Raw genomic sequence first — 27,321 nt, 5'->3', positions numbered from 1 at the left:
TTTACCTGTCTCGTATTTAAGCCCTGTCTGCGTGTCACTCCCCTGTCGGATCATTGTTAATGTCATTGTGGTAGATTGGATCGTGCACTCAGTGCTTGACTGTGTGTCTGTCAGTACTGGAAGTTCAGTGCAGAGATGGGGACTCGAGTCACTGTGACTTGGACTCGAGTCGACTCGAGTCGCTGTTTTGATGACTTGTGACGACTTGACAAAAATAAAAATAAACTTGAGACTCGACTTGGACTTGGAAGTTAAAGACTCGGGACTTGACTTGAGACACGATGACTTGAATAACTTCAGTGTTATTTAGTTCATGTTTTCAGTTTGAAAATAAAATTAATAATACATTAAAAAAAGTAATATCGATAACACGGTAAGAGCGCAGGCTGAGAATGGCGTTGTCATGATTGGATCGCTACCCTGTCAATCAGTCGTGCCCTCTCTACCTACCTAACGTGTTTATTGGAGAATCACGCCCCTTTATATCAGACATGCACAAACATGTCAGCGGGAGCGGTACCGCGAGGCAAAAGACGGACAGCACGGTCCAAGATATGCAACAGAAACATTTCAGACAGCCAGACGACAACTTCAAACTTTGTCCGTTTGAAGTTTATAGAGCTCTGGTGTCTCCAGATGTTACAGATGAAACATAAAATGTTTCTAATGCTCTTTAATGTTTCTTCTTTCAGATTTTTTTTCCAGATTATTTTATCATATTTGCAACTCAAATGTGTCAGACACTGTCGGCAGACGTTCATTTGTTTAGATTGAGCTGTCAATAAATCATTGTATGAGGTAATTCCTTTTTTGTTTGACTCCATGGTGTATTTTACTGAATATCAGTAATAACAGTGCAAATCCAAATTATTGTCATATTTTTTAAACAGGTTAGACACATTGGACAATGATGGCTACTTAAAGTTACTTATATCTTGTCTTTTCACGTTACTAAAATCAGATTCTGCGGGTAAAATTGCAATTATTAGGTGACTTGACTTGGACTTGACTTGACCTATTTAAGGACTTGACTTGACTTGACTTGACCAAGAAAAAAATGACTTGGGATTTACTTGAGACTTGAAGGTTAAGACTTGAGACTCACTTGAGACTTGCACGTGTGACTTGGTCCCATCTCTGGTTCAGTGATCGTGTGGTCAGGTCTGTGTGTAGTCGTGACGAAGCACCCAGTAAAGATCGGCTCGTACTGCATTCTTGCCTCCGTTTGTTATCGTTTGAGCAATCAATAAGCAACCCACTATAAGTGACAACACTACAATAGTTCATCAGAGCATAAAGCCACAACATGGTGTCAAAAGACGGCGTTACGGAGTAAGTCAAGGACAATATTCAACACGTGTTAACCGAAGATTAGCAGCAAGCTAACGGGAGGCTAACACAGCCGACATGGATCAGTTCAAGCCACCGTCTCCGCTGAACTGCCATGGATGAAAGTTGGAGCTGACATCTTCGAGCTGCATGGTCAGTTGTACCTGTTGTTGGTAGATTACCTGACAAAATATCCAGAAGTGCTCAACCTGACTGATAAAACGGCTTGCACAGTGATTCAGAAGACGAAGTCTGTCTTTGCCAGACATGGGATTCCTAAGGAGGTAGTGAGTGATCATGTTCCATTTGCCAGCTATGAGATGGAGTCATTTGCAGCTTCATGGGAGTTCAAGCTCACACACTCCAGCCCAGGTTTTCCCTCTTCAAATGGAATGGCAGAGCGGGCCATAAAGACAGTAAGACACGCACTGAAGAAAGCACTGACCCACATCTAGTGTTGCTGTCGCTGAGAAACACACCGATGACGGGACTAAACCTGACACCTGCACAAATGTTGATGGGTAGAGTCCTGCGCAGCACACTTCTATGTTCGAGTGCTGTGCTGAAACAGTCAGCCCCACAGCATATTCTCAAAAGAATACAGGACTGGCAGTCCCGACAAAAGCAACACTACGACCAGCGAGCAAAGCTACTGCCAGTGTTGACCCCAGGAGACATGGTACACATGCAGACACAACGCAGCTGGGAGTCAGCGGTTGTCATCAGACAGCAAGATGAGCCACACTCCTACACTGTACAGACACCGTCAGGGAGGACACACAGGAGGAACAGGCAACATCTGAGAAAGATACACCCAAGCCTGTTCAGAGACCCTCACCCTGATGAACATTTGAACTCTGAGTTTTGACATACTCGGACTACTGCAGTGGACTCACCACCACTGGACCCGGTATCACGCAACCCTTGTCCTGTGTCTGTGGACAGCACACCCGCATGCTATACCAGGAGTTGCAGAGGAGTTAGGCGTCCTGCCAGGTACACTGATTGACATAAAGTGATGTTGTTACTCAGTGTTTAAAAAAAAAAAAAAGGTAAAGGAAATAAAGGGTGTGTTTGTTTTTTGTGTTTATCTTGAAATGTTACAAAATGTTATAGGTTCGAAGAGAAAGAAAAAAGAAAGGTCAACATGTTTCACCAAACAATAAGCTAAACAGAAAAGATTGTTGAAAGCCATTTGGTTTATTGAAACATGCTTTGTTTATAATTGAAATATGCATGTCAAAATTTTGATCAATGTTGATACCAAAGAGTTAAGGTAACTGATAGATAAGCTACTTCTCAGTTGGAGAAGAGGGATGTGGTAGATTGGATCGAGCACTCAGTGCTCGACTGTGTTTGTCTGTCAGTACTGGAGGTTCAGTGATCGTGTGGTCAGGTGTGTAGTCGTGACGGAGCGCCCAGTAAAGATCGGCTCGTACTGCATCCTTGCCTCCGTGTGTTATTGTTTGAGCAATCAATCAGCAACCCACTATAAGTGACAACACTACAATAGCTCATCAGAGCATAAAGCTACAACAGTTATGATGTCTTTTGTCTCACGTCTCTGTTCAGTTTCTGCTTGTGGTTTATCTAAAAAGATAAAAGTGTTAAATGTGAATTCAAATAGCCTGTAATGTTCCTTTAATGCTCCACAGGCTTCCTACGACTAAAACATCTCCAGCAGTTCATCATTTTTCTGGCAGTTACGTCAGTCTGCCGAGTCTGTTAGTTGTTTCCTTCAACAAACCCTGGTCCAAGCTGCACTTGGTCGCCCTGCTCCATTCCGATCCGTGACACAAGCATAGATTTGGAATGGTTGAACACAATTTAAAATCAAAGTTGTAGTTGTACTACGGCCCATTGATATGGTATCAGTGTAATAATCCTTTATATTAGTGAGACGTGATGTTTTTGTCAGTTTATTTCAATAACTGATTTTTTTTTAACCAAAGTTGTCATTTGGGTTAGTTTCATTGCTGGAAATAAATTACTAGGAATTAATGAAAAGAAGGTGAAAATAATTTATTGAAGTGACCCTTAATTAATTAATAATTAGACTACAGTACAGTGTTTTAAAAATCAAAACAAAACAGCAACATTAACAAATACATGACGCTTGTGTCAAGTTTAGCCACTACACAAAGTATCGTAAAGCTCTTTTATAATTTTACATTGCTCTTGATTGTTCAATAACTACTAATATGTATATTTTTTATTTTTTCCACATGATAAATTATTTAAAGTTTTACATGGGAAACGCGTGACAAAATCAGCTTCAGGTCAGCACTTCCAGTTGTCGGGGAAAAAGCGTAGGAGGTGAAAATCTGCTTGTTCTGGCTCTTTTAACAGCTTTCCTGAAGATGGAAGCATGGTTGTAGCGCTTGCCGAAGCGAAGGCCGAACGGGTTGACGTTGAATTTATTCCTGCGGTCGTTGCACAGGAGCTGCTGCTGGGTGTCGTTTTCTCGCAGGGAGAAACACAAGTTGGGATCCTCCAAAAAGTCCCCCACATTGCTTCTTCTGGAACGGACGGAACCTGATGGATTTGCCGGAGAATCAAGCTCAGCCTCGTTAAAAAAAACAACTAGTTTAGTTACAGGATACAACGGTCGTAGCCCAAAATTTTAAACAAATCGAATAAATAATAATAAATTATTTCAATTATTACTGTTGTTATTTTTATCACTATCATTGCCATCTCTGTTGTTATTTATGAATGAATATGTGATACCTAAATGTAATAAATAATAAATTAATTATTACTGTTATTACTGTTGTTATTATTTTTATCACTATCATTGCCATCTTTGTTTTTTTTATGAATGAATATGGGATACCTGAATTTGTATTGTTGTGACGCCATACTCTATTCACTACATCATTTTTTTATGTTATTATACAACCATATATAATTATCTACATTACATATGTTTATGTATAGTAATAACAGTGTGGAATATTTTTTTTTACATTCGATCATATTCACGTGATTTAGTCACACTTGATACAATTTGAGATAAATGTTACGCTATTACATATATTGTGAATGTTAGCGTATATTATCATTCAATCATTGTTATTAGTTCCAGTTTTATTTACTTATCTTACCATTTATAATAGCTATTTGATGTCTGTACTTGTAGGCTGTGATGTACCGTAATGGCCCGAATATAAGATAAGGTTTTCTGCATTGAAATCAGACTGAAAAAGTGGGGGTTATCTTATATTCGGGGTCGAGACATATATCCATTTTCACTTGTGTGCAGCGGAAAGTTAAAGGTTGCTGGTATCGACTGAGTATGTTGCTGTGATCGTATTGTTCGATCGCGGTTTGCTTCGTGTGCGCACCGTTTGATTGACAGCTCCGGCGCGCTCATAATCGACTGAGCATGTTGCTGTGATCGTGTGCGTCTTTGACACAAAGTGAGTATATACATTTCATTGTTACTATTGTCCACTGTTGTGCCGTTTGTCCGATCAGGGTTTGCTTCATGTGGGCGCTGTTTGATTGACAGCTCCGGCGCGCTCCTTTAAGTTTGCCTCGCATCGTACGAGTGGCCGTTACGCAGCGGCACGGCGACTAATGGTCGCCGGCAAATGTATTTTGGTGTCTCGATCGATGACTTATGTGTTGCCGAGTGTATTTCATTTATGGTTATTTTAAAAAAAAAATTTTTGCCAATAATTCAGTAAAGCAAACAAAACTGAACCACGTCTTCCCTCCTGTGTTCTGACCGACACCCGGGAGGTGAAAAGAGCATAACCAGTCTTCAGGCTCCCCAACAATAGCGGTAGCAGTTTGCATTATTTTATTGCAATGTTTTTCCTTATTCAGATTTATTTCAAGACTACAGTTACAGTTAGACTTCACTTTAATGGTTAATGCAGTTATTGAAATGTTGTTTTATCACAGTAGATTGGTTTATTTATATTTCAAAAACCAGAAGCCATTCATTTACAAATGTGATTGCACTTTAGTTTACATATTTAAATGTTCAGATATTAAGATGTGATAGACAGTTTTCGTATGATTTGAATGAGGCAAAATAACATGCTTTTTCTCTCGAATATATTGTTGTAATTATTTGTTTCAGGTGTAATTATTTTCTGTATAAAAATTAAATTTGGTGTTCAAAGAGTCTTTTTCCAAACTTGAGTCTTAAAAAAGAGGGTGTCGTCTTATAATCGGGGCAGTCTAATATTCGGGCCAATACGGTAATTTACTCCAGAATTATTACACGGTTATTTTTATTGCCATACATTACATTTGTCTGTATTTCTTAGCCAACAGATGCAATTAAATCAAAATTCTGATATCATAGTATCCAGTATCTTACCCGTTTCCTGTGATTCGTTCTCAGGTCGAAATCCTGCCAGAGATGCTCCAAGACACCCTTCATCTTGACCAACAATCAGCCCACACATCATAACCACAACTGCAAACTTCATCTCGGGAGGGAAAAAAAACCCTTATTCTTCCTCTCTTGTGTGCTGAAAGCACTGGCCGTCATCCGTTTCCAGTTGTTTTATATCCCACTCGAATAGGTGACCTCGCGCCCTGGTAACCCACAGCCAATCCCGTTTGTCGACGTTTTCAGACGCCGTAAGTAAATTGCGGAGCAGAAATGCATCATTCATTTGTTTTTCTCAGAAATGTTCACATTCCCGTTTGGGTTCACCCATTTGGATGAGTGACCGAACCAGTAATTCAAAGCTGCCGTAATGTCATTGCCGGGTTTCAACATTGACTTATGCCAAGACAACTGATTTGAAATCATTAGAGTAAAATGCTAAGACATTTCACATTCCAGTCATTTATTGGAAATCAAAGCAAGCAAGAATCATTATTTTTTATTATGCTATATTTGTTTACTGTTGTGTACCAGAATCAGTTTCACTTGAGTTTGTTTTACGTACTGCGTCGCTGATCTGCACAGCTGACAAATCTCAATGCAGCTCTGCTTACATTTTGGTTTTTGACCTGACAACACTTGTATCGCCGTCCCTCAAAAGTTAAGTTCAGATTTTAAATCACTGTTTTGGTTCTCTCAACAAATACAAGTAAAAAAAATTTTTTTTCCAAATACTCCATTCACTGCCATTGACGGTTATAGACGTCAAAATTCAATTTTACTTTTAAATTCATTCTACTAGTAGTGAATGAATTAACTGAATCTTCCAACTTCATTTCACAATCTGCTTTAAACATGACTTCACTAAACCAAATTTTGCTGTCACGTGGTGTGTGCGTGTGAGTGTGTGTGTGTTGTGTGTGTGTGTGTATACGTGTGGGCTAAAGGTTGGCAGCAGTAGGCGGGGCGGCAGTTCTTTACCCTCTATCTCGTCCTGCTGTCCCCTCAAGGTCTAATACTGAGTCCCCAAATTTGAAAAATCTCCACAAAGTTTTCTGCAATTTGATCAGAGAATTTTTTTTTAATTGAAGATGCCACTGTCACGGTCTTTGTCGATGACATCTTTAAGTGGCGTACTGCCATCTTGGGAGGAGGATGAGTTGCCTGTTGAGGATCTGCTGCTCTTTGAGGTTGCCTGGGAAGTTACCAATAAAGGTGAGATATCAAGTTTCAGGTTTTTGGTTTTCAAAGATAAGATGAATTTTCCGAATAGTGTTAAAAAAATTTTTGTTCCACATTTGCTTGAAATTTAGTACACCGTGTTTTCCACTTAAAAAGAAATGTTCAATTCAATTCATTTGAAGAATCCACATATTGCGACTGAGAGTAAATATTGAACGACAGAGAAAGTCGAACCAGTCCAATGCCTTTGAAAAGTTACACATTAAGCTACCAGCTGTTCCTTTAGGTGGACTTCACTATTTGAATGTGATAGGTTTTACTAATAACATGTAAGAATGAACATATGACACTCTAGTTTTCATAGGAAAGTTAAATTGAATTGAAAATTATGTCATAATTGTGTTGTAATGATCAGAATTTATTCAGTTTTTTTTAAACTGGTCACGTTGTCCAGTTCAGAGGCCATTCAGGTGTTTATGCTGACCTCTGAGATTAACGTCATTACAACGTCATTGTGAGCTCAGCAAGCAGGAATGGTCTTTCACAACAGTGATGTTTTTTTTCCAAGTTAGATAGTGGAGGCGGAAAAAATAAGTAAAACAAACATTTCCACATGTTTTTAACCTGTATACTGGACCACCTGAGATATAGAGCATGGCAGTTCAACAATAGTGATCCATAAATTATGTTTTGGTTTGCGTTGGTACAGTCGGAGGAATCTACACTGTGATCCAGACCAAGGCCAAGATCACGGTGGACGAATGGGGAGAGAACTACTTCATGTTGGGGCCGTATTTTGAACACAACTTTAAGACACAGGTGGAAGCTTGTGAGCCATCTTTTCCTCCAATCAAGAAGGCCATGGATGCTCTGATCCAAAATGGCTGCCAGGTGAGCAGAATGTTCTAGACAGACATCTTGTAATTTTTACATTTGGGTTTTTATCCCAGTATGAATAAAATGATGATTTTGGAGTTAAGAAGATTCCGCCAGCAATATGGAACTACAGTCAAACCTCGGTTTTCGACCACAATCTGTTCCACAAGGCGGTTCGAGAAGTGAATCGGTCGAATTCAAGTCAAGTCAAGTCAAGTTTATTTGTATAGCCCTAAATCACAAGCAGTCTCAAAGGGCTTCACATAGACAAAAAATTGACAATTATTCTCAACGCATCCCCTGATCTTAAGCTCCCAAAAGGGCAAGGAAAAACTCAAAAAAACCCTACCTGGGGAAAATGAGAAACCTTGATAAGGGACCACAGATGGAAGGATCCCCCTTTGAGGATCACCAGGCTGCAATGGATGCAGAGAGGGCACATAAAGTACCTAATATGAAAATCAATGAAAAAGTGGATGTCCAAATCAAAGCGAAGAGCTGCCGGAGGTGCCCTTGATTGTCCTGGCAGTGTCTTCGAGGAGGGTAAGCTGCAGGTCCCTCATCCTGAATTAGTCCACGAGAATCCAGATAGCCGCTTGGGTGCCATCTAACCACTTCCCCAGCCCGGGAGGGTTGGGGGGATGGGGGATGGGGAGAGGGAGCGAAAACAAACTCCAGCCGAATCGGCCACTACAGGTTAATTAAAGGCCATATCATAGAAATGTGTCTTTAAACGTGTCTTAAATGTTTCTAGTGAGGTAGCAGTTCTAATATCCATTGGTAGGGCATTCCAAAGCTCTGGAGCCCGAATAGAAAACGCTCTAGACCAGACATGGGCAAACTACGGCCCGCGGGCCAAATCCGGCCCACGGGGCCATTTAATCCAGCCCGCCAAACCTGAATAAATTGTATTATTGAACTATTTTTTTGGGTCATTTTCCCCGCAATTAGTATGTTTCCCCAATAGATGGGGAAGCGCCCGCCTGCGCATTTACTCCCGGGAGCCGTGTCAGAAAGCTCGGTGCACACTCACAAGTGCGTGTACGTACTAAGTAGTACGGACCCGGCGCACTCCGCGCTCAATTTCCATCAGTGCCGAATTTCGAGTGTGGGCTGTGACGTCAGCATTCATGTAATTTGCGCGCTGAGCTTTCAGATACAGTTTTACGTTAATGCCACCCACAAACCTTCCCCTGGAATCCTTCCACTAAAATGAGTGGCCCGAGGAAAAGAAAGGTGGACACTGAGTGCCGAGTGTTTAAAAAAAAAAGAGAGGACAATTTGGTTCGACCTACGTGTGTGAGCAGACGTTCCGCCACATGAACGTCAACAAAGCCCGTCACAGCTCTAGGTTAACGGACCGACACCTCGGCTCTATCCTAAGAATTACCACAACAAATTTTACTCCAGACCATGATGCACTAGCAAAAAAGGGAGACCAACAACACTATTGATTTCTTTATTACTTTATTTGGAAGTATTCTTTCAGTGATTCTTCAAGATGATGTATTTGGTCAGAATGTTTGCCGTTTGATGTGATTTCGCCTCATTAGATATACATATTTCATAAATCTGACCTGCAGGCGCTGAAGTGATGGAAACTATTATTCATAATAACAATGTCGTATTTAATGAGAATCACTGATAGTAGTTTTTGGGTGAAATATTTTTTTAATGCTGTTAATAAATGCATTTTTTTCAAAAAGCTTTTTATGAATATCCATGCTTTACTACCTACTAAAAGTAAAAACCTTTTATGCAATGACCTTTACATGGCATTTCTATTACTTCACACAAACACTACATCCATCTGTTCCTGGTTAGGCCCCCCCGATCAAAATTTAGAACCAAATTCGGCCCGCCAGTCAAAAAGTTTGCCCACCCCTGCTCTAGACCCAGCAGACATTCCGAATCTATTTTTCCCAATACAAATAATGGAAAAAACCCGCCTTTTTAGAGCATTTTTTCATTTGCGCATTTTTGTCCGATCGCGCAACTGCAGCGCACCGCCGAACGCGCAACCGTAGAGCGTCGCCGACCGCGCAACTGCACCGCGCTAGTCGGATTATTTTGACAGAGCCGTCGCTGAAAGTTAGAAAATATTTTTAAAGTCCTGATGTACTTTCCAAAATTTAAGTGGACCTCAGCGCGCAGGGAGCTTAATTTGATCCGATCGCGCAACCGCAGTGCGCCGGGAGCTCACTGAGTTTTAGGATGGCTTTACTGCTCCCACTTGCTTTCTTTGGAGGCATGATTAGGGGTTAATACAATCCTCAAAGTAACAAAAACACAATAACGAACGGAGTCAGTTGGCATCCGGGCCGCGCGGTCGGGTTTTCTCGGGTCCTTTCGGCTAATCTCGCGAGGTTCGACCTCCGAATTTTGTTCGACAACCAAAGGAAAAAAAAGTTTTTCGTTGGAATTCCGATTTGTTCGAGAACCGGAACGTTCGAAAACCGAGGTTTGACTGTTGTTATTTATTTATTTATTGAATTAAATTAGGGTGGCTTGGTGGGCCCCTCTGTGAGTCGTCACCTTATCGTGGTGGAGGGGTTTGCGTGCCCTTATGATCCTAGGAGCCATGTTGTCGGGGGCTTCATGCCCCTGGTAGGGTCACCCATGGCAAACGGGTCCTAGGTGAGGGGCCAGACAAAGCACGGCTCACAGAAGCCCCTTATGACGATTGAAATAAATGGACTTCGTTTTCCCTCGCCCGGACGCGGGTCACCGGGGCCTCCCTCTGGAACCAGGCCTGGAGGCGGGGCTCGAAGGCGAGCGTCTGGTGGCCGGGCCTTCGCCCATGGGGCCCGGCCGGGCATAGCCCGAAAAGGAAACGTGGGTCCCCCTTCCCATGGGCTCACCACCTGTGGGAAGGGCCAAAGGGGTCGGGTGCAATGTGTGCTGGGCGGCAGCCAAAGGCAGGGACCTTGGCGGTCTGATCCCCGGCTGCAGAAGCTGGCTCTTGGGACATGGAATGTCACCTCTCTGGCTGGAAAGGAGCTGGTGTGCGAGGCAGAAAAATTCCGACTAGATATAGTCGGACTAGCCTCCACGCACAGTTTGGGTTCCGGTACAAGCCCTCTCGAGAGGGGCTGGACTCTCTTCCACTCTGGAGTTGCCCACGGTGAGAGGCGTCGAGCAGGTGTGGGTATACTTATTGCCCCCCGGCTGGGCGCCTGCACATTGGGGTTCACCCCGGTGAACGAGAGGGTAGCCTCCCTCCGCCTTCGGGTGGGGGGACGGGTCCTGACTGTTGTTTGTGTCTATGCACCAAACAGCAGCTCAGATTACCCACCCTTCTTGGGGTCCCTGGAGGAAGTGCTGGAGAGCGCTCCTTCTGGGGACTCCATCGTTCTACTGGGTGACTTCAATGCTCACGTGGGCAATGACAGTGAGACCTGGAAGGGCGTGATTGGGAGGAACGGCCCCCCCGATCTGAACCCGAGCGGTGTTCTATTGTTGGACTTCCGTGCTCGACATGGATTTTCAATAATGAACACCATGTTCAAGCATAAGGGTGTCCATGTGTGCACTTGGCACCAGGACACCCTAGGCCGCAGTTCGATGATCGACTTTGTAGTCGTGTCATCGGATTTGCCGCCGCATGTTTTGGACACTCGGGTGAAGAGAGGGGCGGACCTGTCAACTGATCACCACCTGGTGGTGGGTTGGCTCCGATGGTGGGGGAAGATGCCGGTCCGACCTGGCAGACCCAAACGCTCTGTGAGGGTCTGCTGGGAACGTCTGGCAGAATCTCCTGTCAGGAAGAGTTTCAACTCCCACCTCCGGCAGAGCTTTTCCCACGTCCCGGGGGAGGCGGGGGACATTGAGTCTGAGTGGACCATGTTCCGCACCTCCATTGTTGAGGCGGCCGACCGGAGCTGTGGCCGTAAGGTCGTTGGTGCCTGTCGTGGCGGCAATCCCCGAACCCGCTGGTGGACACCGGCGGTAAGGGATGCCGTCAAGCTGAAGAAGGAGTCCTATCGGGCCGTTTTGGCCTGCGGGACTCCGGAGGCAGCTGACAGGTACCTGATGGCCAAGCGGAACGCGGCTTCGGCGGTTGCTGGGGCAAAAACCCGGGCGTGGGAGGAGTTTGGTGAGACCATGGAGAATGACTTTCGGACGGCTTCGAGGAAATTCTGGTCCACCATCCGGCGTCTCAGGAGGGGGAAGCAGTGCAACGTCAACACTGTTTACAGTGGGGATGGCCTGCTGCTGACCTCGACTCGGGACGTCGTGAGTCGGTGGGGAGAATACTTCGAAGACCTCCTCAATTCCACCTACACGCCTTCCATTGAGGAAGCAGGGCCTGGAGACTCTGAGGCGGATTCTCCAATCTCTGGGGTCGAAGTCACTGAGGTAGTTAAAAAACTCCTCGGTGGCAAGGCCCCGGGGGTGGATGAGATCCGCCCGGTGTTCTTAAAGGCTCTGGATGTTGTGGGGCTGTCATGGCTGACACGCCTCTACAACGTTGCGTGGACATCGGGAACAGTGCCTCTGGATTGGCAGACTGGGGTGGTGGTTCCCCTCTTTAAGAAGGGGGACCGGAGGGTGTGTTCCAATTACAGGGGAATCACACTCCTCAGCCTCCCTGGTAAGGTCTATTCAGGGGTGCTGGAGAGGAGGGTCCGTCGGGAGGTCGAACCTCGGATTCAGGAGGAACAGTGTGGCTTTCGTTCTGGCCGTGGAACAGTGGACCAGCTCTACACCCTCGGCAGGATCCTCGAGAGTGCATGGGAGTTCGCCCAACCAGTCCACATGTGTTTTGTGCACTTGGAGAAGGCGTTCGACCGTGTCCCTCGGGAGGTTCTGTGGAGGGTGCTTCGGGAGTACGGGGTGCCGAGCCAACTGATAAGGGCGGTTCGGTCCCTGTATCACCGATGCCTAGAGTCTGGTCCGCATTTTCGGCAGTAAGTCGGATTCCTTTGTCACCGATTCTGTTCATAATTTTTATGGACAGAATTTCTAGGCGCAGCCGAGGCGTTGAGGGGGTCCGGTTTGGGGACCTCAGCATCGCGTCTCTGCTTTTTGCAGATGACGTGGTGCTGTTGGCTTCTTCAGGCCGTGATCTCCAGCTCTCGCTGGAACGGTTCGCAGCCGAGTGTGAAGCGGTCGGGATGAGGGTCAGCACCTCCAAATCCGAGTCCATGGTCCTCGATCGGAAAAGGGTGGAATGCCCTCTCCGGATCGGGGATGAGATCCTGCCCCAAGTGGAGGAGTTCAAGTATCTTGGAGTCTTGTTCACGAGTGAGGGGAGGATGGAGCGCGAGATCGACAGGCGGATCGGTGCAGCGTCGGCAGTAATGCGGACCCTGTACCGGTCCGTTGTGGTGAAGAGAGAGCTGAGCCAAAAGGCAAAGCTCTCAATTTACCGGTCGATTTACGCTCCTACCCTCACCTATGGTCACGAGCTATGGGTCGTGACCGAAAGAACGAGATCCCGGATACAAGCGGCCGAAATGAGTTTTCTCCGCAGGATGTCCGGGCTCTCCCTTAGCGATAGGGTGAGGAGCTCGGTCATCTGGGAGAGACTCGGAGTAGAGTCGCTACTCCTCCACGTTGAGAGGAGCCAGATGAGGTGGCTCGGGCATCTTATCAGGATGCCTCCTGGACGCCTCCCTGGGGAGGTGTTCCGGGCATGTCCCACCGGTAGGAGACCCCGGGGACGACCCAGGACGCGCTGGAGAGACTATGTCTCTCAGCTGGCCTGGGAACGCCTTGGGATTCCCCCGGGATGAGCTGGATGAAGTGGCTGGGGAGAGGGAAGTCTGGGAGTCCCTCCTAAAGCTGCTGCCCCCGCGACCCGACCCCGGATAAGCGGAAGAAGATGGATGGATGGATGGCTCGGTGGGGCACTGTTTAGCACGTCTGACTCACTGATAGGAGAGTGCGGTTCGATTCCACCTCTGACCCTCCCTGTGTTGCGTGCCCGCGTGGGTTTTCTCCGGGCAGTCTGGTTTCCTCCCACATCCCAAAAACATGCCTGATCGGCAGATTGAGCACTCCAAATTGCCCCTAGGTGTGAGTGCGAGTGCGGATGGTTGTACGTCTCTGTGTGCCCTGCGATTGGCTGACAACTGATTCAGGGTGTCCCCCATCTACTACCCGATGACTGCTGGGATAGGCTCCAGCACGCCCGCGACCCCCAGGGCGACAAGCAGTACAGAAAATGGATGGGTGGATTATAATTAAACTATGTCCAAAAAATCGCCGGGTTTAATAATAATAATACGATACATGTTACATAATAGCAACATATTTGTATAGGTAGTTCTATTTTAATGGTCTCTTCTTATATAATGTTGTTAAACAGTTAGTATGTATTATAATATATATAATATTATGAGATTTTTTTTCACATTTCTTTCTTCAGCTATACATTTAACCACTAGATGGCAATTCTACACCATGGATTACCTTTACAGTAGGCGTTCTGCTGTCTGGTGTGGTGATATGTGAGGAGTAATTAAATCTATTTAAAAGAACAGACAAGACTTTCTCTGTTAGAATTGCCACAAAAAAAATATTTTCGTTTTTTAATTTCTACAATTTGGACTGATTCAAACCCTTCCAGCTTTAATTTTCTCAGTTTACCCAAACTGATACCAATATTTCCCACTCAACAAAAAATAAACATTTTCAAACTCAACATGCCCACAAAAATATCAAAATTATTATTTTAATTTTTTTCCCATTATTTCTATATCTTTTGACGAATTCAAAATGTTACAACTTTAAACCATTCAGTTTATCCCAACCGACGCCAATAATTCATTCACCAAAAATGCAACATTTTCTGAATTAAGATACCCACAAAAACAAAATGTAATATTCTTAAACATTTCTACATCGTTTGACTGATTCAAACCATTCCAACTTTAAACTGCTGAGTTTATTCTTAAAATGCTATAAATTTTCTCTTACCAAACAATTCTACATTTTCACCTTTAAAGTACCCACAAAAAATATTCAAAATTCATGATTTGTATATGTTGAAGTTCAAGTGACTTTTTGTTGTTCTTTATGACAAGGTTTATTTTGGCCGCTGGCTAATTGAGGGCAGTCCCTATGTGATCCTTTTCGACATTGGTTCTGCCGCTTGGAACCTGGACCACTGGAAGGGAGACCTGTGGGAGACCTGCAACATTGGCCTACCATACCAAGACCGGGAAGCAAATGACTCTCTCATCCTAGGCTCACTGATTGCCTGGTTCTTCAAAGAGGTCATTCATATTTTTTCCTTTAATAATTCTTTAACTCAACATAGTTTATACTGTATGTATCAATTAACTGAGGCTAATTCTATTTTTGGAAAGTTGAGTTCATTTTCATTTTCTCAACACTTAAGTCTGATTGAACTTACATGAGAAAATGAAAAAAAAAAAAAAAATATATATATATATATATATTGCAAAATAAGCAAAAAGCTGCAACAAAATGCCACGATCCAAAGAAGTTCAAGAACAGAATTTTGGGACACGGTATGTCTCTTTATATCTGACATAACATAGCATTTCAGTAAAAGAACATCATAAGTCAAACATTGTATTTGTAGTGTCATTTTCAGTTGGTCTGTTACTTCTGGGCCTGGACGAGCTGGTGGAAACCATGAATTAATTCTACTCTAAACCAGAAGAATCCTGGCAGTGATATTATTATCGTATGAAGTGAATTCCGTCCAGTGTAGAAAAATGATTTTGCACTTTTGTTCCCAGTTAACAGATCAGCTTGGAGACAAACCCAATGTCATCGCGCATTTCCATGAGTGGCAGGCAGGTCCAGGTCTCATTCTCTGTCGTTCTCGAAAGATCCGCATGGCGACCGTCTTCACAACTCACGCAACTCTGCTGGGACGATACCTCTGCGCCGGGAATGTTGACTTCTACAACAACTTAGATAAAGTATAGTTTAAGTCACGGTTACGAGATCTCACAAATAAATGTATAATTGAACTTTTCCATTGTCATTCACATTATTGTTGTTATTATTATAGTTCAATGTTCCTTGTAGTGTTATTTCATGTAAACTGACCACAGACTGTGGACCTTTACTGGCAGTGTATTGTTAAATATTTTGAAATGTGTGTAAATGAGTTGGAGTGGGGTTTTGTAATTGGCCCATTAGAAAGGTCAACATGGAGCTAAAGGCCACTCACCGGCTGAGTGGATAATTGACAACAAACTTATACTCTTCGACCTGAAAAGTGAATGGGCATTTTCTTCATCAGTTTTATGGATGGAATCATTTGGCGTATATTATCCATTTTCCACTTCATTGTGAATACAGTCTGCTTCAAAAAGTCTTTAGGTATTTTGTGACAAATGTTGCTTAAGACAGATTGTCACGATTGTCACAATACACCACTGGCATCGATAGATTGATATTAATTTTCGGACCAATGGAGTGTGGTTATGGCACTAGTATTAGGTTGAAATAGCATCAAAAGTCTTTACTCCTCCAGTCAATGCTGCAGTGTGTAAGTATGTTCAGCATCAACTCATTTTAACTTTCACTTTTTTTTAATGTGTGTGTATGTAGTTCAACATCGACAAGGAGGCTGGTGAACGTCAGATCTATCATCGCTACTGCTTGGAGAGAGCTGCTGTCCATTGTTCTCATGTCTTTACAACAGTCTCGCAGATCACTGCTGTGGAGGCCAATCATATCTTACATCGGAATCCAGGTAGACATTAGTTTAACTTTACCATAATGTATGTGAATTTCATAGATGATTATGTGTTTCTGGAACAGATGTGGTGACTCCTAATGGACTAAATGTCAAAAAGTTCTCAGCCATGCATGAGTTTCAGAACCTACACTCCATCAACAAGGCTCGCATCCAGGAGTTTGTGAGAGGACACTTCTATGGGTAGGTGACTCTTGCTGATTGAATATCAAAAACACTACTAAGACTAATTGTCTTTGGTCTTTTCATTACTTTTGTTGTGTTTTGATTTTGATGTAACAGTACAATTTGATGACAATCACAAATCATGTATGGAACATTCTGCGTGACCGCAGTTAGCGTAGCAGCTAGCATAGTGACAAAGCTATTGCGCTTGTCTGTGCCCACGCAGCTTGAACAATACAGTTAAGTCAAGTCATCAATAACAGGAAAACAAAAAAATAACTTCCCAAGGGTCTTTATATTCATTATTGAGTCAACAAGGCTAGCTACTATACTGGAGGTACAATATTTATTGTTAATTTTCAAGCAATTGCAAAGATTTCAAAGTAGATATGACTGGCAACGGGTTCTTTTAAGACACGAGTGGTCATTCGACCATGTTTTGCTTTGACCTGCAAGTGCAGACTTGAGATAAGAGTACTGTATTGTACTAAACTCAACAAACTTTGTACTAAGCGCCACACTAAAAGAGGCTTAGAACAATTAAATCAAAGTAGTTTACTGTCAAATTAAACCTAATACAAAGTGGATTACACCTTTAATATTTAAAGCAAACATTCATTTGGCCAACTCAATACTAATGGTAATTAGTAGTGATGTTAAAGTGCTCGAACCCTTTAAGAAATGGAGTCAACATCAATATATAAAATGACAATATATCAATAGTCACCGTCATGTGTTTTTTATCCTTTTGTAAACAACAAGTATTATTGCTGTATCGCTGAGCTGAGAGAAGGTGATCAGTTGTATTTCATTATTTAATACTAGTTTGTTTTTTTAAAGCAAATGAGAATGTGCTCTTTTTTTCCTCAATAAAAGATACATTGCAACATTTTTTATTCTTATTGCTTCAGGGAGGTAACAACAAATACATTGTATAAATTGTGACATTATGATTGGTATACTAAACAAAATCATTTATTTTAACAGACATCTGGACTTCAACCTAGATAAAACACTATTCTTTTTCATTGCTGGCCGCTATGAGTTCTCCAACAAGGGAGCAGACATGTTCCTCGAGTCACTATCCAGGCTCAACTACCTGCTTCGAGTGAGTCTTCAATCTGAGAGCAATTCCTCTGTTTAGACCGGTCTGCCCACTGTGTAAATCGTTTCTTTTTGGTCAAACCCCCTTCACAGCTCCACAGAAATGATGTCACAGTGGTCGTTTTCTTTATTATGCCAGCAAAAACCAACAACTTCAACGTGGAATCCCTGAAGGGGCAAGCTGTACGCAAACAGCTCTGGTATGCAATGCAGTTGTCTAATTTCATGTTCAAGACTTTTAATTTGTAAATTGTCATGCATAGTGGATGGAGATGCATTAACTTCTGACCAATCTCACTACTGAGCTACAATGTTGACTGTCAGTGTTTAAAATTCCTCCACCCTCACTCTAAATATGTGTATTGTCGTACATGTCGTGCAATACTGTAACTTCTAAATCCATAAATCATACATATAAAAAAAATAATAATTCCATTCCCTTTTTTCGAAAACAGGACATTATTTTAAATTAGCAGTGCAGAAAAAATATGAATTATGATTCAATTATTGGTTCAGTCCAATTAGTTGTCAATTAATCATTGTATCTTTACTATGAACAGAGGCTACAAAAAAGTTATATGAAGTGGTTGATTGAGAGGTTTTATTTCAGTTACCCTCAAAGTTGATGTGCACTTGAGCAACCTTTTAGTGAGTTTGGCAGTTAACCGAAATGTTAATTATTTATGTCTGTTTTGACATCTCGACTTGGGCTGTGAATCTAATATATAACATTATTTTACAAGCCTCGTTGAGTCTGGCAAATATATGCAATGTTTAATCTCGCCTTTTTTTCTGTTTGATCCCTGGCACAGTCACTCCAATTGGCCATTGTCAGATTATCAGTCTTTAATATGTTAATCAAACTCTCAGGGTAACTCTGACAACAAAAGTTGGTGAGTCAACCCCACACAGGAACGCCTATGTTTACTGATGGCAGTGATTGATCTTTGGATCATGAGTCAGCTCTGCCAATGAATTGGAACAAAAGAGCTTTACTTGCTGGAGAGCAGGGGACAGCACGTTTGGATGGTCATCAAATGGTTGTGACTGCAGTCCACCCAATGATGTCTCTGTGTTTTGACCACAGGACTTTATCTTTGAATCTAATGAAAGAGGCCCCCATGAAGAAGACTTCTCAGACCTCTATAATTTAGTCAATTACATGCAAAAAGTTGACTCTCATTTTGCAAAGCACTCGTTTGAACAGTGTAACTAGTCTTGAAAAACTGAATAATACTTCTCAGTCTATGTGGCGCAATCCGTTAGCGCATTTGGCTGTAAACTGAAAGGTTGGTGGTTTGAGCACATCCAGGAATGCTTGCCTTTTGTGTTGGGAAGACTTACTATCTTTGAATCTTGGTCACAGAGTCAACTATCCCTGTGGATAGAAACTATTGTTGAGTTGAATATCATGGTATGCAATTGGATATTGCCAGATAACGATCCTTTAAAAGCCGAATCAAACACCATCTGGCAAGTCTCTGTGGCGCAACCGGTTAGCGCATTCGGCTGTTAACTGAAAGGTTTGTGGTTCGAGCCCACCTAGGGATGGCTGTACTCTGATGCAAAATTTTGTTTTTGATTCACAACTCAGATCTGACTGTAGATGGAAGCTACACTAATCGTTGTGGTTACTGAAGAGAAGGCACTTAATTTACCCATTGGTTCTCAATTCATCTCTCTTAGGCAATTTATTTACAGACAATTTCTGCCATGTGTTGAATCATGTTGTTTTTGTTCCCATTAAACAATATTAAATCACAAGCCTTTAAATCAGATTAAAATACCTGACAGTATGTCTCTGTGGTGCAAATGGTTAGGGCATTCGGCTGTTAACCGAAAGGTCCCACCCAGGGACGCTTATGATTATTGATGACAATAATAGATCTTTGGATCAGGGAGTCCAAGAACCAACTCTGCCTGTGAATCGGAACAAAATAAATAGCTATACTTGCTGGAGAGCAGGAGTCAGCGCGTTTGGTTGTTCATCAAATGATTCTGACTGCAGTCCACCCAGTAATGTCTTTTTTTTTTTTTTTTACCACAGGACTTTATTTTTGGATCTAATGAACAAAGCTTCGATGAAGAATGCTTCACAGGCCTCCATAATTTAGTCAATTATATGCAAAAAGTTGAATCTCATTTAGCAAAGCACTCATTTGGACAGTGTCATTAGTCTTGCAAGGCTGAACGACACTTCTTAGTCTCTGTGGTACAATCGGTTAGCGTGTTTGGCTGTAAATTGAGGTTTGTGCAGCTATGGGCAAACTACGGCCCGCAGGCCGCATCCAGCCCACGGGCCCGTTTAATCCGGCCCACCAAACCTCAATAAATTTTATTATTAAACTTTTTTTTGGTCATTTTCCCTGCAATCACTATGTTTCCCCAATAGATGGGGAAGCGCCCGCCCGCGCATTTACTCCCGGAAGCCGTGTCAGAAAGCTCGGTGCGCACTAACAAGTGCGTGTACGTACTAAGTACTCAATTTCCATCATTGCCGAATTTCGAGTGTGGGCTGTGACGTCAGCATTCTCATAATTTCAGATACAGTTTTATGCTAATGCCACCCACAAACCTTCCCCTGGAATCCTTCCATTAAAATGAGTGGCCCGAGGAAAAGAAAGGTGGACACAAAGTGCCGAGTGTTTAAAAAAAATAAGAGTGGACAATTTGGCTCGACCTACGTGTGTGAGCAGACGTTCAGCCACATGAACGTCAACAAAGCCCGTCACAGATCTAGGTTAACGGACCGACACCTCGGCTCTATCTTAAGAATTACCACAACAAATTTTACTCCAGACTATGATGCACTAGCAAAAAAGCGAAACCAACAATACTATTGATTTCTTTATTACTTTATTTAGATGTATTCTTTCACTGATTCTTCAAGATAATGTATTTGGTCAGAATGTTTGCCGTTGGATGTGATTTCGCCTCATTAGATAAACATATTTCATAAATCTGACCTGCAGGCGCTGAGATGGAAAATGTTATTCATCAAAACAGTGTCGTATTTAATAAGAATCACTGATAGTGATTTTTTGGTGAAATATTTTTTTAATGCTGTTAATAAATGCATTTGTTTTCAAAAAGTTATTTTAATATCCATGCTTTAGTACCTACTAAAAGTAAAAAGCTTTTATGCAATGACCTTTACATGTCATTTATATTACTTCACACAAACACTACATCCATCTGCTCCTGGTTCGGCCACCCGGTCAAAATGTAGAACCCAATTCGGCCCGCAAGTCAAAAAGTATGCCCACCCCTGATTTAGGCTGTCACTAAAAGATTTGTATAGAAGGCCACTTGATGTTAAACCAATTAGCTTGAGATCAATGCCTTGCATTTGGGAAGTAAAAGATGCTCATCATTAACCACACCTATTTATATAGTTTCATTCACAATGAAACCTGTGATTTTGATCAATGCAAAAATCAGTGCCATAGATAACTTCAATGCCTCTGGGTGGTCCCTAACCACCAACCTTTCAGTTAACAGCCAAATACGCTAACCAACTGCGCCACAGAGACATCCTGCAGGAGTCTGATTTAACTCTTAAAGATTAGTGATCCATCACTGTCAATGAACAGGATTAGGGTTAGGTTTAGACATTACTAACAACTAATTGTATACAATTGGCTGACTAACTGAGGCTTGTAAAGAACAAGTTATGGAGCATGTACCACTAGATCCAACGACCAAGTCCTTGCGACAAAATACAGAGACATAATTGGGTGGGCTCCAAAAACTCGTCTCAATTCATGGAACCCTAACCCTAACCCTAACCCTAACCCAACGACCAAGTCCTAGCGGAAAAATACAGAGACATAACTGGGTGGGTTCCCACCACTAACCTTTTGATTAGGAGCCAAAATGTTAACCAAGTGGGCCTGAGAGTAACGGAGCTGAGTTTAGGGTGTCACTGTGAGATCCATTAAGCATGCCAATTCATACTAAATTCTGAGTGCTGTGCATAAGATCACCAGTTGGTAAATGAATTCAAAGTCAACGTCAAAGTCAGCTTTATTGTCAATTTCTCCACATGCCAAAGACACACAAAGAAACCGAAATTTCGTTCCCCCCTATCCCACAGTGACAAGACATGGCTCACAACAGACAAACAAGTAAACAAGTATAACAAAAACGTGCTGAATAAATAATGAATAAATAACACAACAATAAATAAATAAATAAATAAAAGGAGCAGAAAAAAAAAAAAAGGAGCAAGTGCGCGTACAGCAGACATTCCCGAAAATAGCACAACAGTGCCGCACGCTACGCAGAAGGGGGTAGCGAGTTCAGGGCCCTAACAGCCTGGAGAAAGAAGCTGTTGGCGAGTCTGGTGGTGCGGGAGCGCAGGCTCCTGTACCTCTTCCCAGAGGGCAGAAGGTCAAACAAAGAGTGAGCCGGGTGACTCACATCTCTGGCAATCGAGGTTGCCTTGCGGGCGAGATGGGAGGTGTAAATGTCCTTCAGGGAGGGGAGCGAAGCACCAATAATCTTACCAGCCGTATTCACTATGCGCTGCAGGGCCTTCAAGTTCTGTTCAGTGCAGTTACCACCCCAGACAGCGATGCAACTGGTGAGGACGCTCTCAATGGTGCCATGGTAGAATGTAGACAGGACTGCCTGAGGAGCACATGCACGCCTGAGCTTCCGCAGGAAGTACAGGCGGCGCTGAGCTTTCTTTGCCAGTGACGAGGTGTTTGCGGACCAGGAGAGGTCCTCACTGATGTGCACCCCCAGGAACTTGGTGCAGCTCACCCTCTCCACCACAGCACCGTCGATGATCAGCGGCAGGTGTGTTGTGTGACCCTTCCGGAAGTCAACAATGATTTCCTTGGTCTTATTGACGTTCAGCAGGAGGTTGTTGTCCCTGCACCACGTGGTCAGAAGGTCAACTTCCGACCTGTACCGAGTCTCGTCGCCTTTCGTGATGAGACCCACCAGAGTCGTGTCGTCAGCAAACTTGACTATGTGGTTATCGCTGTAGGTCGCAGTGCAGTCATGCGTCAGCAGGGTGAAGAGCAATGGACTGAGCACGCAGCCCTGGGGGGCCCCCGTGCTCAGCGTGATGCTGGCGGAGATTTTGTCGCCAACACGCACCACCTGAGGCCTCTGACAGAGGAAGTCCAGTATCCAGTTGCAGAGGGAGGTACTGAGGCCCAGCTCGTCGAGTTTGCGGATGAGTCGCTGCGGCACAATGGTGTTGAAGGCAGAGCTGAAGTCCACAAACAGCAACCTCACATATGAGTCCTTTCTCTCCAGGTGGGTGAGGGCCGAGTGGAGGGCAGAGCAGATGGCATCCTCAGAGGACCGCTTGGCACGGTGGGGGGGAGAATGGACTTGATGTGCTCCATGACCAGCCGCTCAAAGCACTTCATGATGATGGGCGTCAGTGCCACAGGGCGGTAGTCATTGAAGCAGGACGGTGCAGGTTTCTTCGGCACAGGAACAAAGTATTGCATTCAGAGAGGATAGACATCCCTGGGTGGGTTCGAACCACGAACCTTTTGGTTAACAGCCGAACGCGCTAACCGGTTGCGCCACAGAGACTTGCCATGTTAATTGAGCCTTATAGCTGTAAAGTAAACCAATTATTATTATAATTAGGGTTAGGGGTGCGAGAACTGGTTGGTGAATTGAATGGGGTGTGAATAAGGAAAAAGGTTAAGAACCACTGTTTTAAAGGATAGTGGTCTAGCAATATCCAATGGCAAACCGCATGATATTCAACTCATATAAATTTTCTGATTCACAGACGCTCGTAAAGAGCAATGCACAGTTACCTGCTCATTGGATCCAAAGCCATTGAAGTTATTAGTTGAATACCCGACTAGTATACTTTTTCATGATATTCTAATATCTTGAGATAGGATATTTGAGTTTTCTTAAGCTGTATGCCATAATCAGCAATATTAAAATAATAAAAGGCTTGCAATATTTCAATTCGGTTGTAATGAATTCAGAATGTATGACATTCTGTTTTTTCAATAGCATTACAGATAATAAAGAACTTTATCACAATATTGTAATTTTCTGAGACAGTCCTGTATTGCCATTTGTTTTGTTCCGATTCACAGCCAGAGTTGACGCTCGGACTACATGATCAATCGCTGCCATTAGTAAACATAAGCATCCCTAGGTGGGCTTGAACCACCAACCTTTCAGTTAACAGCTGAATGCGCTAACCAATTGCGCCACAGAGTCATGCTACAGGAACCTGCTTAAACTCTTGAAGATTAGTTGTTCTGTCAATGTTAATGAGTGGTTACTGCCTGATGACCTCCGCAACCCCCGTAGGGAAAAGCGGTATAGAAATGGATGGATGGATGGATGGATGGATGGATGGATGGATGGATGGATGGATGGATGGATGGATGGATGGATGGATGGATGGATGGATGTCAAACTGCGGCTTCTAATGAACAAGTTATGGAGCATGTCCCACTAGATCCAACGACCAAGTCCGAAGCGACAAAACACAGAGATATAACCGGGTGGGCTCCAAAAACTAGACTCAACTCATGGAGGGTTCCCCAGTAGATCCAATGACCAAGTCCTAGCGACAAAACACAGAGACATAACTGGGTGGGCTCTCACCACCAACATTTTGATTAGGGGCCAAAATGCCAACCAAGTTCGGCCTGAGAGTATTGGAGCTGAGTTTAGTCGCAGCTGCAGTCTGTTCAAACTACTCCCTTCCAGACGGCGTTACGGAGCACTGTACGCCAAAACCAGCAGACACAGAGACAGCTTCTTCCCCCAGGCTGTCGCTCTGATGAACTCACACCACTCTTAGAGTCTCAGAGACATTGCTGTGCAATAACATCCTGCTCTCGACGCTTTATTTTGAATTTTCTTGTTGGAGCCTAGTTAATTTCTTATATTGATTGTATTAATATCATTATTATTTGTGGTCGGACCTATGAATTATTTCTGTTCTATATGTGAAGCCAGATAGGGCCAGATCCAACGACCAAGTCCGAAGCGAAAAAACACAGAGATATAACTGGGTGGGCTCTAAAAACTAGACTCAACTCATGGAGCGTTTCCCAGTAGATCCAACGACCAAGTTCTAGCGACAAAACACAGAGACACAACTGGGTGGGCTCTCACCCTCAACTTTTGATTAGGGGCCAAAACGCTAACCAAGTTCGGCCTGAGAGTATTGGAGCTGAGTTTAGGATGTCACTCTGAGATTTATTAAGCATGCCAATTCATGCTAAATTTACGCAATTGATCTGAGTGCTGTGCATAACAGTACAAGTTGGTAAATGAATTACCTTCTCTTCAACAACTATATTAATTTGTATAGGTTCAATCTAGAGTCAGTTCTAAACCAAATACAAAGTATTACTTTCAAGAAGGATAACCGTCACCGGGTGGACTCGTAACACCAACCTTTCGGTTAACAGCCGAATGCGCTAACCGATTACGCCACAGAGACTTTCCCCTGTGAGTTTGCTTCAGTTTTTAAAGGATAGTGATCTGGCAATATTCAATGGCAAACCGCATGATAGTCAACTCATAAATGTCCTGAGTCACAGAAGCTTGTAAAGAACAATGCACGGTTACCTGCACATTAGATCCAAAGCCAAAATTCTGATGTCAAAACAGAGAGATGTTACAGTATGGGCAATAACCACCAACCTTTTGATTAAGAGGCAAACATGCAAACCAAGTGGGCCTCAGAGCAATGAATCTGAATTTTGGGTGTTACTCCAGAATTGGTTAAGAAGGCCAATTCACGCTCAACATCCAAACGCGCTGATCCCTGCTCTCCAGCAAGTGTCGCCATTTGTTTTGTTCTGATTCACAGGCAGAGTTGACTCTTGGACTCCATAATCCAAAGATCAATCCCTGCCATCAGTAAATATTAGCATCTCTGGGAGGGCTTGAACCCCCAACCTTTCAGTTACCGGCCGAACGCACTACCCAATTGCGCCACAGACACATGCTGTCAGCTGTTTTAATCTGATTTAAAGGCTTGTGATGTAATATTGTTTAATGGGAACAAAAGCAACGTGATTCAACTCGTGGTGGAAATTGTCTGTAAATGAATTGCCTAAGAGAGATGAATTGAGAACCATATGGTAGATGAATGTCCTTCTCTTCAGCAACCACAACGATTTGTGGTGCTTCCATCTGCAGTCAGATCTGCGAACCAAATATTAAGTATTGCTTTCAGACAGCATAGCATCACCGGGTGGGCTCGAACCACCAACCTTTCAGTAAACAGCTGAATGCAGTATCCGAACTATTATTACGTGTCCACTCTGCATCCATTGCAGCCTGGTCATCCTGGAAGAGGGATCCTCCCATCTTGTTCAAGTTCAAGTTCAAGTTTACTTTATTGCCAAAAATCCTATGTAACAGGGTTACCACAGAAGTTTGAAATTGCGTTTGACCAGTCTCCAATGTGCAGTTTAACTAAAAACATTTAAATAAGACATTGACATAAATCTCTTTCTTTCTCACACACACATACACACAACACACACAAAACACACACACACACACACACACAGCTAACTTACTCATACTGAATTTACAATTTCTTTCTCTGACATATTCATTCACAACATAAACACAGACAATGCACACTTACACATTGCAGTCATTCAAACACTAACATGCTGATAAACATGTGCAATACTATACAATAAAATACTCTCTCTCACATTCACACACACGCACACACACACACACGGTGTGTAATAAGAGTATTGACAATACAGACCCACACACACACACACATACATACACAGCAGCAGAAGTACAATCAGTGGTCATAGTGGTCTTGTGGCCTCTTCTCAAGGTTTCTCATTTCCCCTAGTAGGAGTTTTGAGTTTTTCCTTGCCCTCCCGGGAGTTTAAGATCAGGGGATGTTTGAGAATATTTGTCAATTTTCGCACATGTCCCGAGTGTTGTTAGTCACCTAAATGTTGAACGGAGGCTGAGATGTACCGAAGTCAAATTCCTTATTTGGCATGCTCAAACATGGCCAATAAAATTCTTGAATCTTAAATCTTTAGGGTGTCAATCTGGGATTCATTAAGCATAAATATTCATGCTAAATTTAGGGGATTGACATGAGCGCTGTTCATAAGAGTGCCGGTTGGAAAATCGTATGTATATGTTACAGTCAGATCTGAGTTCTGAACCAAATACAAAGTATTGCTTTCAGCGAGGACTAGCGTCCCTGTGTGGGTTGAACCACCAACCTTTCAGTTAACAGCTGAACGCGCTAACCAATTGCGCCACAGAGACATACTGCTGTGAGCTTGCTTCAGCTTTTAAAGGATAGTGATCTGGCAATATCTAATGGCAAACAGTATGATAGTCAACTCATAAATTTCCTGATTCACAGAAGCTTGTAAAGAACAATGCACGGTTACCTGCTCATTAGATCCAAAGCCAAAGTTCTGATTTCAAAACAGAGAGATGTCAAAGGATGGGCAACAACCACCAACCTTTCGATTAAGAGCCAAACATGCAAACCAAATGGGCCTCAGAGCGATGAATCTGAATTTTGGGCGTTACTCTAAAATTGGTTAAGAAGGCCAATTTATGCTCAATTTATGAAATTAAAATCAACGTATCACATAAGGGTATAATTTGG

At 43.1% G+C, this 27,321-nt stretch overlaps 2 protein-coding genes and 3 non-coding genes across 9 annotated transcripts in view; 2 read left to right on the top strand and 3 right to left on the bottom strand.

The window, feature by feature from the left end:
• Positions 1–3,320: 3,320 nt before the first annotated feature.
• On the bottom strand, positions 3,321–5,811 carry kiss2 (kisspeptin 2). Its single transcript, XM_049760659.1, has 2 exons — positions 5,666–5,811; positions 3,321–3,864 (listed from the first exon to the last, which is right to left on the bottom strand). The coding sequence occupies exons 1-2, from the start codon at positions 5,775–5,777 to the stop codon at positions 3,605–3,607; spliced, it is 372 nt and encodes a 123-aa protein (XP_049616616.1). The 5' UTR covers positions 5,778–5,811; the 3' UTR covers positions 3,321–3,604.
• The window catches only part of gys2 (glycogen synthase 2), a 46,763-nt gene continuing 25,230 nt past the window's right edge, over positions 5,789–27,321 (top strand). For 4 of the 5 annotated variants that reach the window (XR_007489513.2, XM_049760600.2, XM_049760598.2 and 1 more), the window contains exons 1-9: positions 5,939–6,690; positions 6,772–6,895; positions 7,572–7,753; positions 14,770–14,961; positions 15,454–15,639; positions 16,277–16,421; positions 16,490–16,607; positions 17,577–17,697; positions 17,787–17,893. Coding sequence is in view for 4 of the 5 variants with exons in the window: in XM_049760600.2 (XP_049616557.1) it covers positions 6,772–6,895; positions 7,572–7,753; positions 14,770–14,961; positions 15,454–15,639; positions 16,277–16,421; positions 16,490–16,607; positions 17,577–17,697; positions 17,787–17,893 (1,175 nt within the window). In the remaining variant the exon portion in view is untranslated. The other variant, XM_049760599.1, reaches the window with a different exon arrangement.
• On the top strand, positions 19,171–19,244 carry trnan-guu (transfer RNA asparagine (anticodon GUU)). The gene has a single exon. It is a non-coding gene; the product is annotated as a tRNA-Asn (tRNA).
• On the bottom strand, positions 23,179–23,252 carry trnan-guu (transfer RNA asparagine (anticodon GUU)). Its single transcript has one exon. It is a non-coding gene; the product is annotated as a tRNA-Asn (tRNA).
• trnan-guu (transfer RNA asparagine (anticodon GUU)) lies at positions 23,831–23,906 on the bottom strand. The gene has a single exon. It is a non-coding gene; the product is annotated as a tRNA-Asn (tRNA).

This window comes from Syngnathus scovelli, chromosome 22, assembly GCF_024217435.2.
Source record: "Syngnathus scovelli strain Florida chromosome 22, RoL_Ssco_1.2, whole genome shotgun sequence".
NCBI lineage: Eukaryota > Metazoa > Chordata > Actinopteri > Syngnathiformes > Syngnathidae > Syngnathus > Syngnathus scovelli.
Note: the sequence above shows the minus strand (reverse complement) of the source record. Positions and strands in the feature narration are given on the sequence as shown.

Excerpts from the sequence above, each read along its gene's own strand:
- kiss2 (XM_049760659.1), bottom strand. The coding sequence starts at position 5,777 with ATGAAGTTTGCAGTTGTGGTTATGATGTGTGGGCTGATTGTTGGTCAA. Across the intron at positions 3,865-5,665 it reads GAACGAATCACAGGAAACGG|GTTCCGTCCGTTCCAGAAGA; the intron begins GTAAGATACTGG and ends CAAATCCATCAG.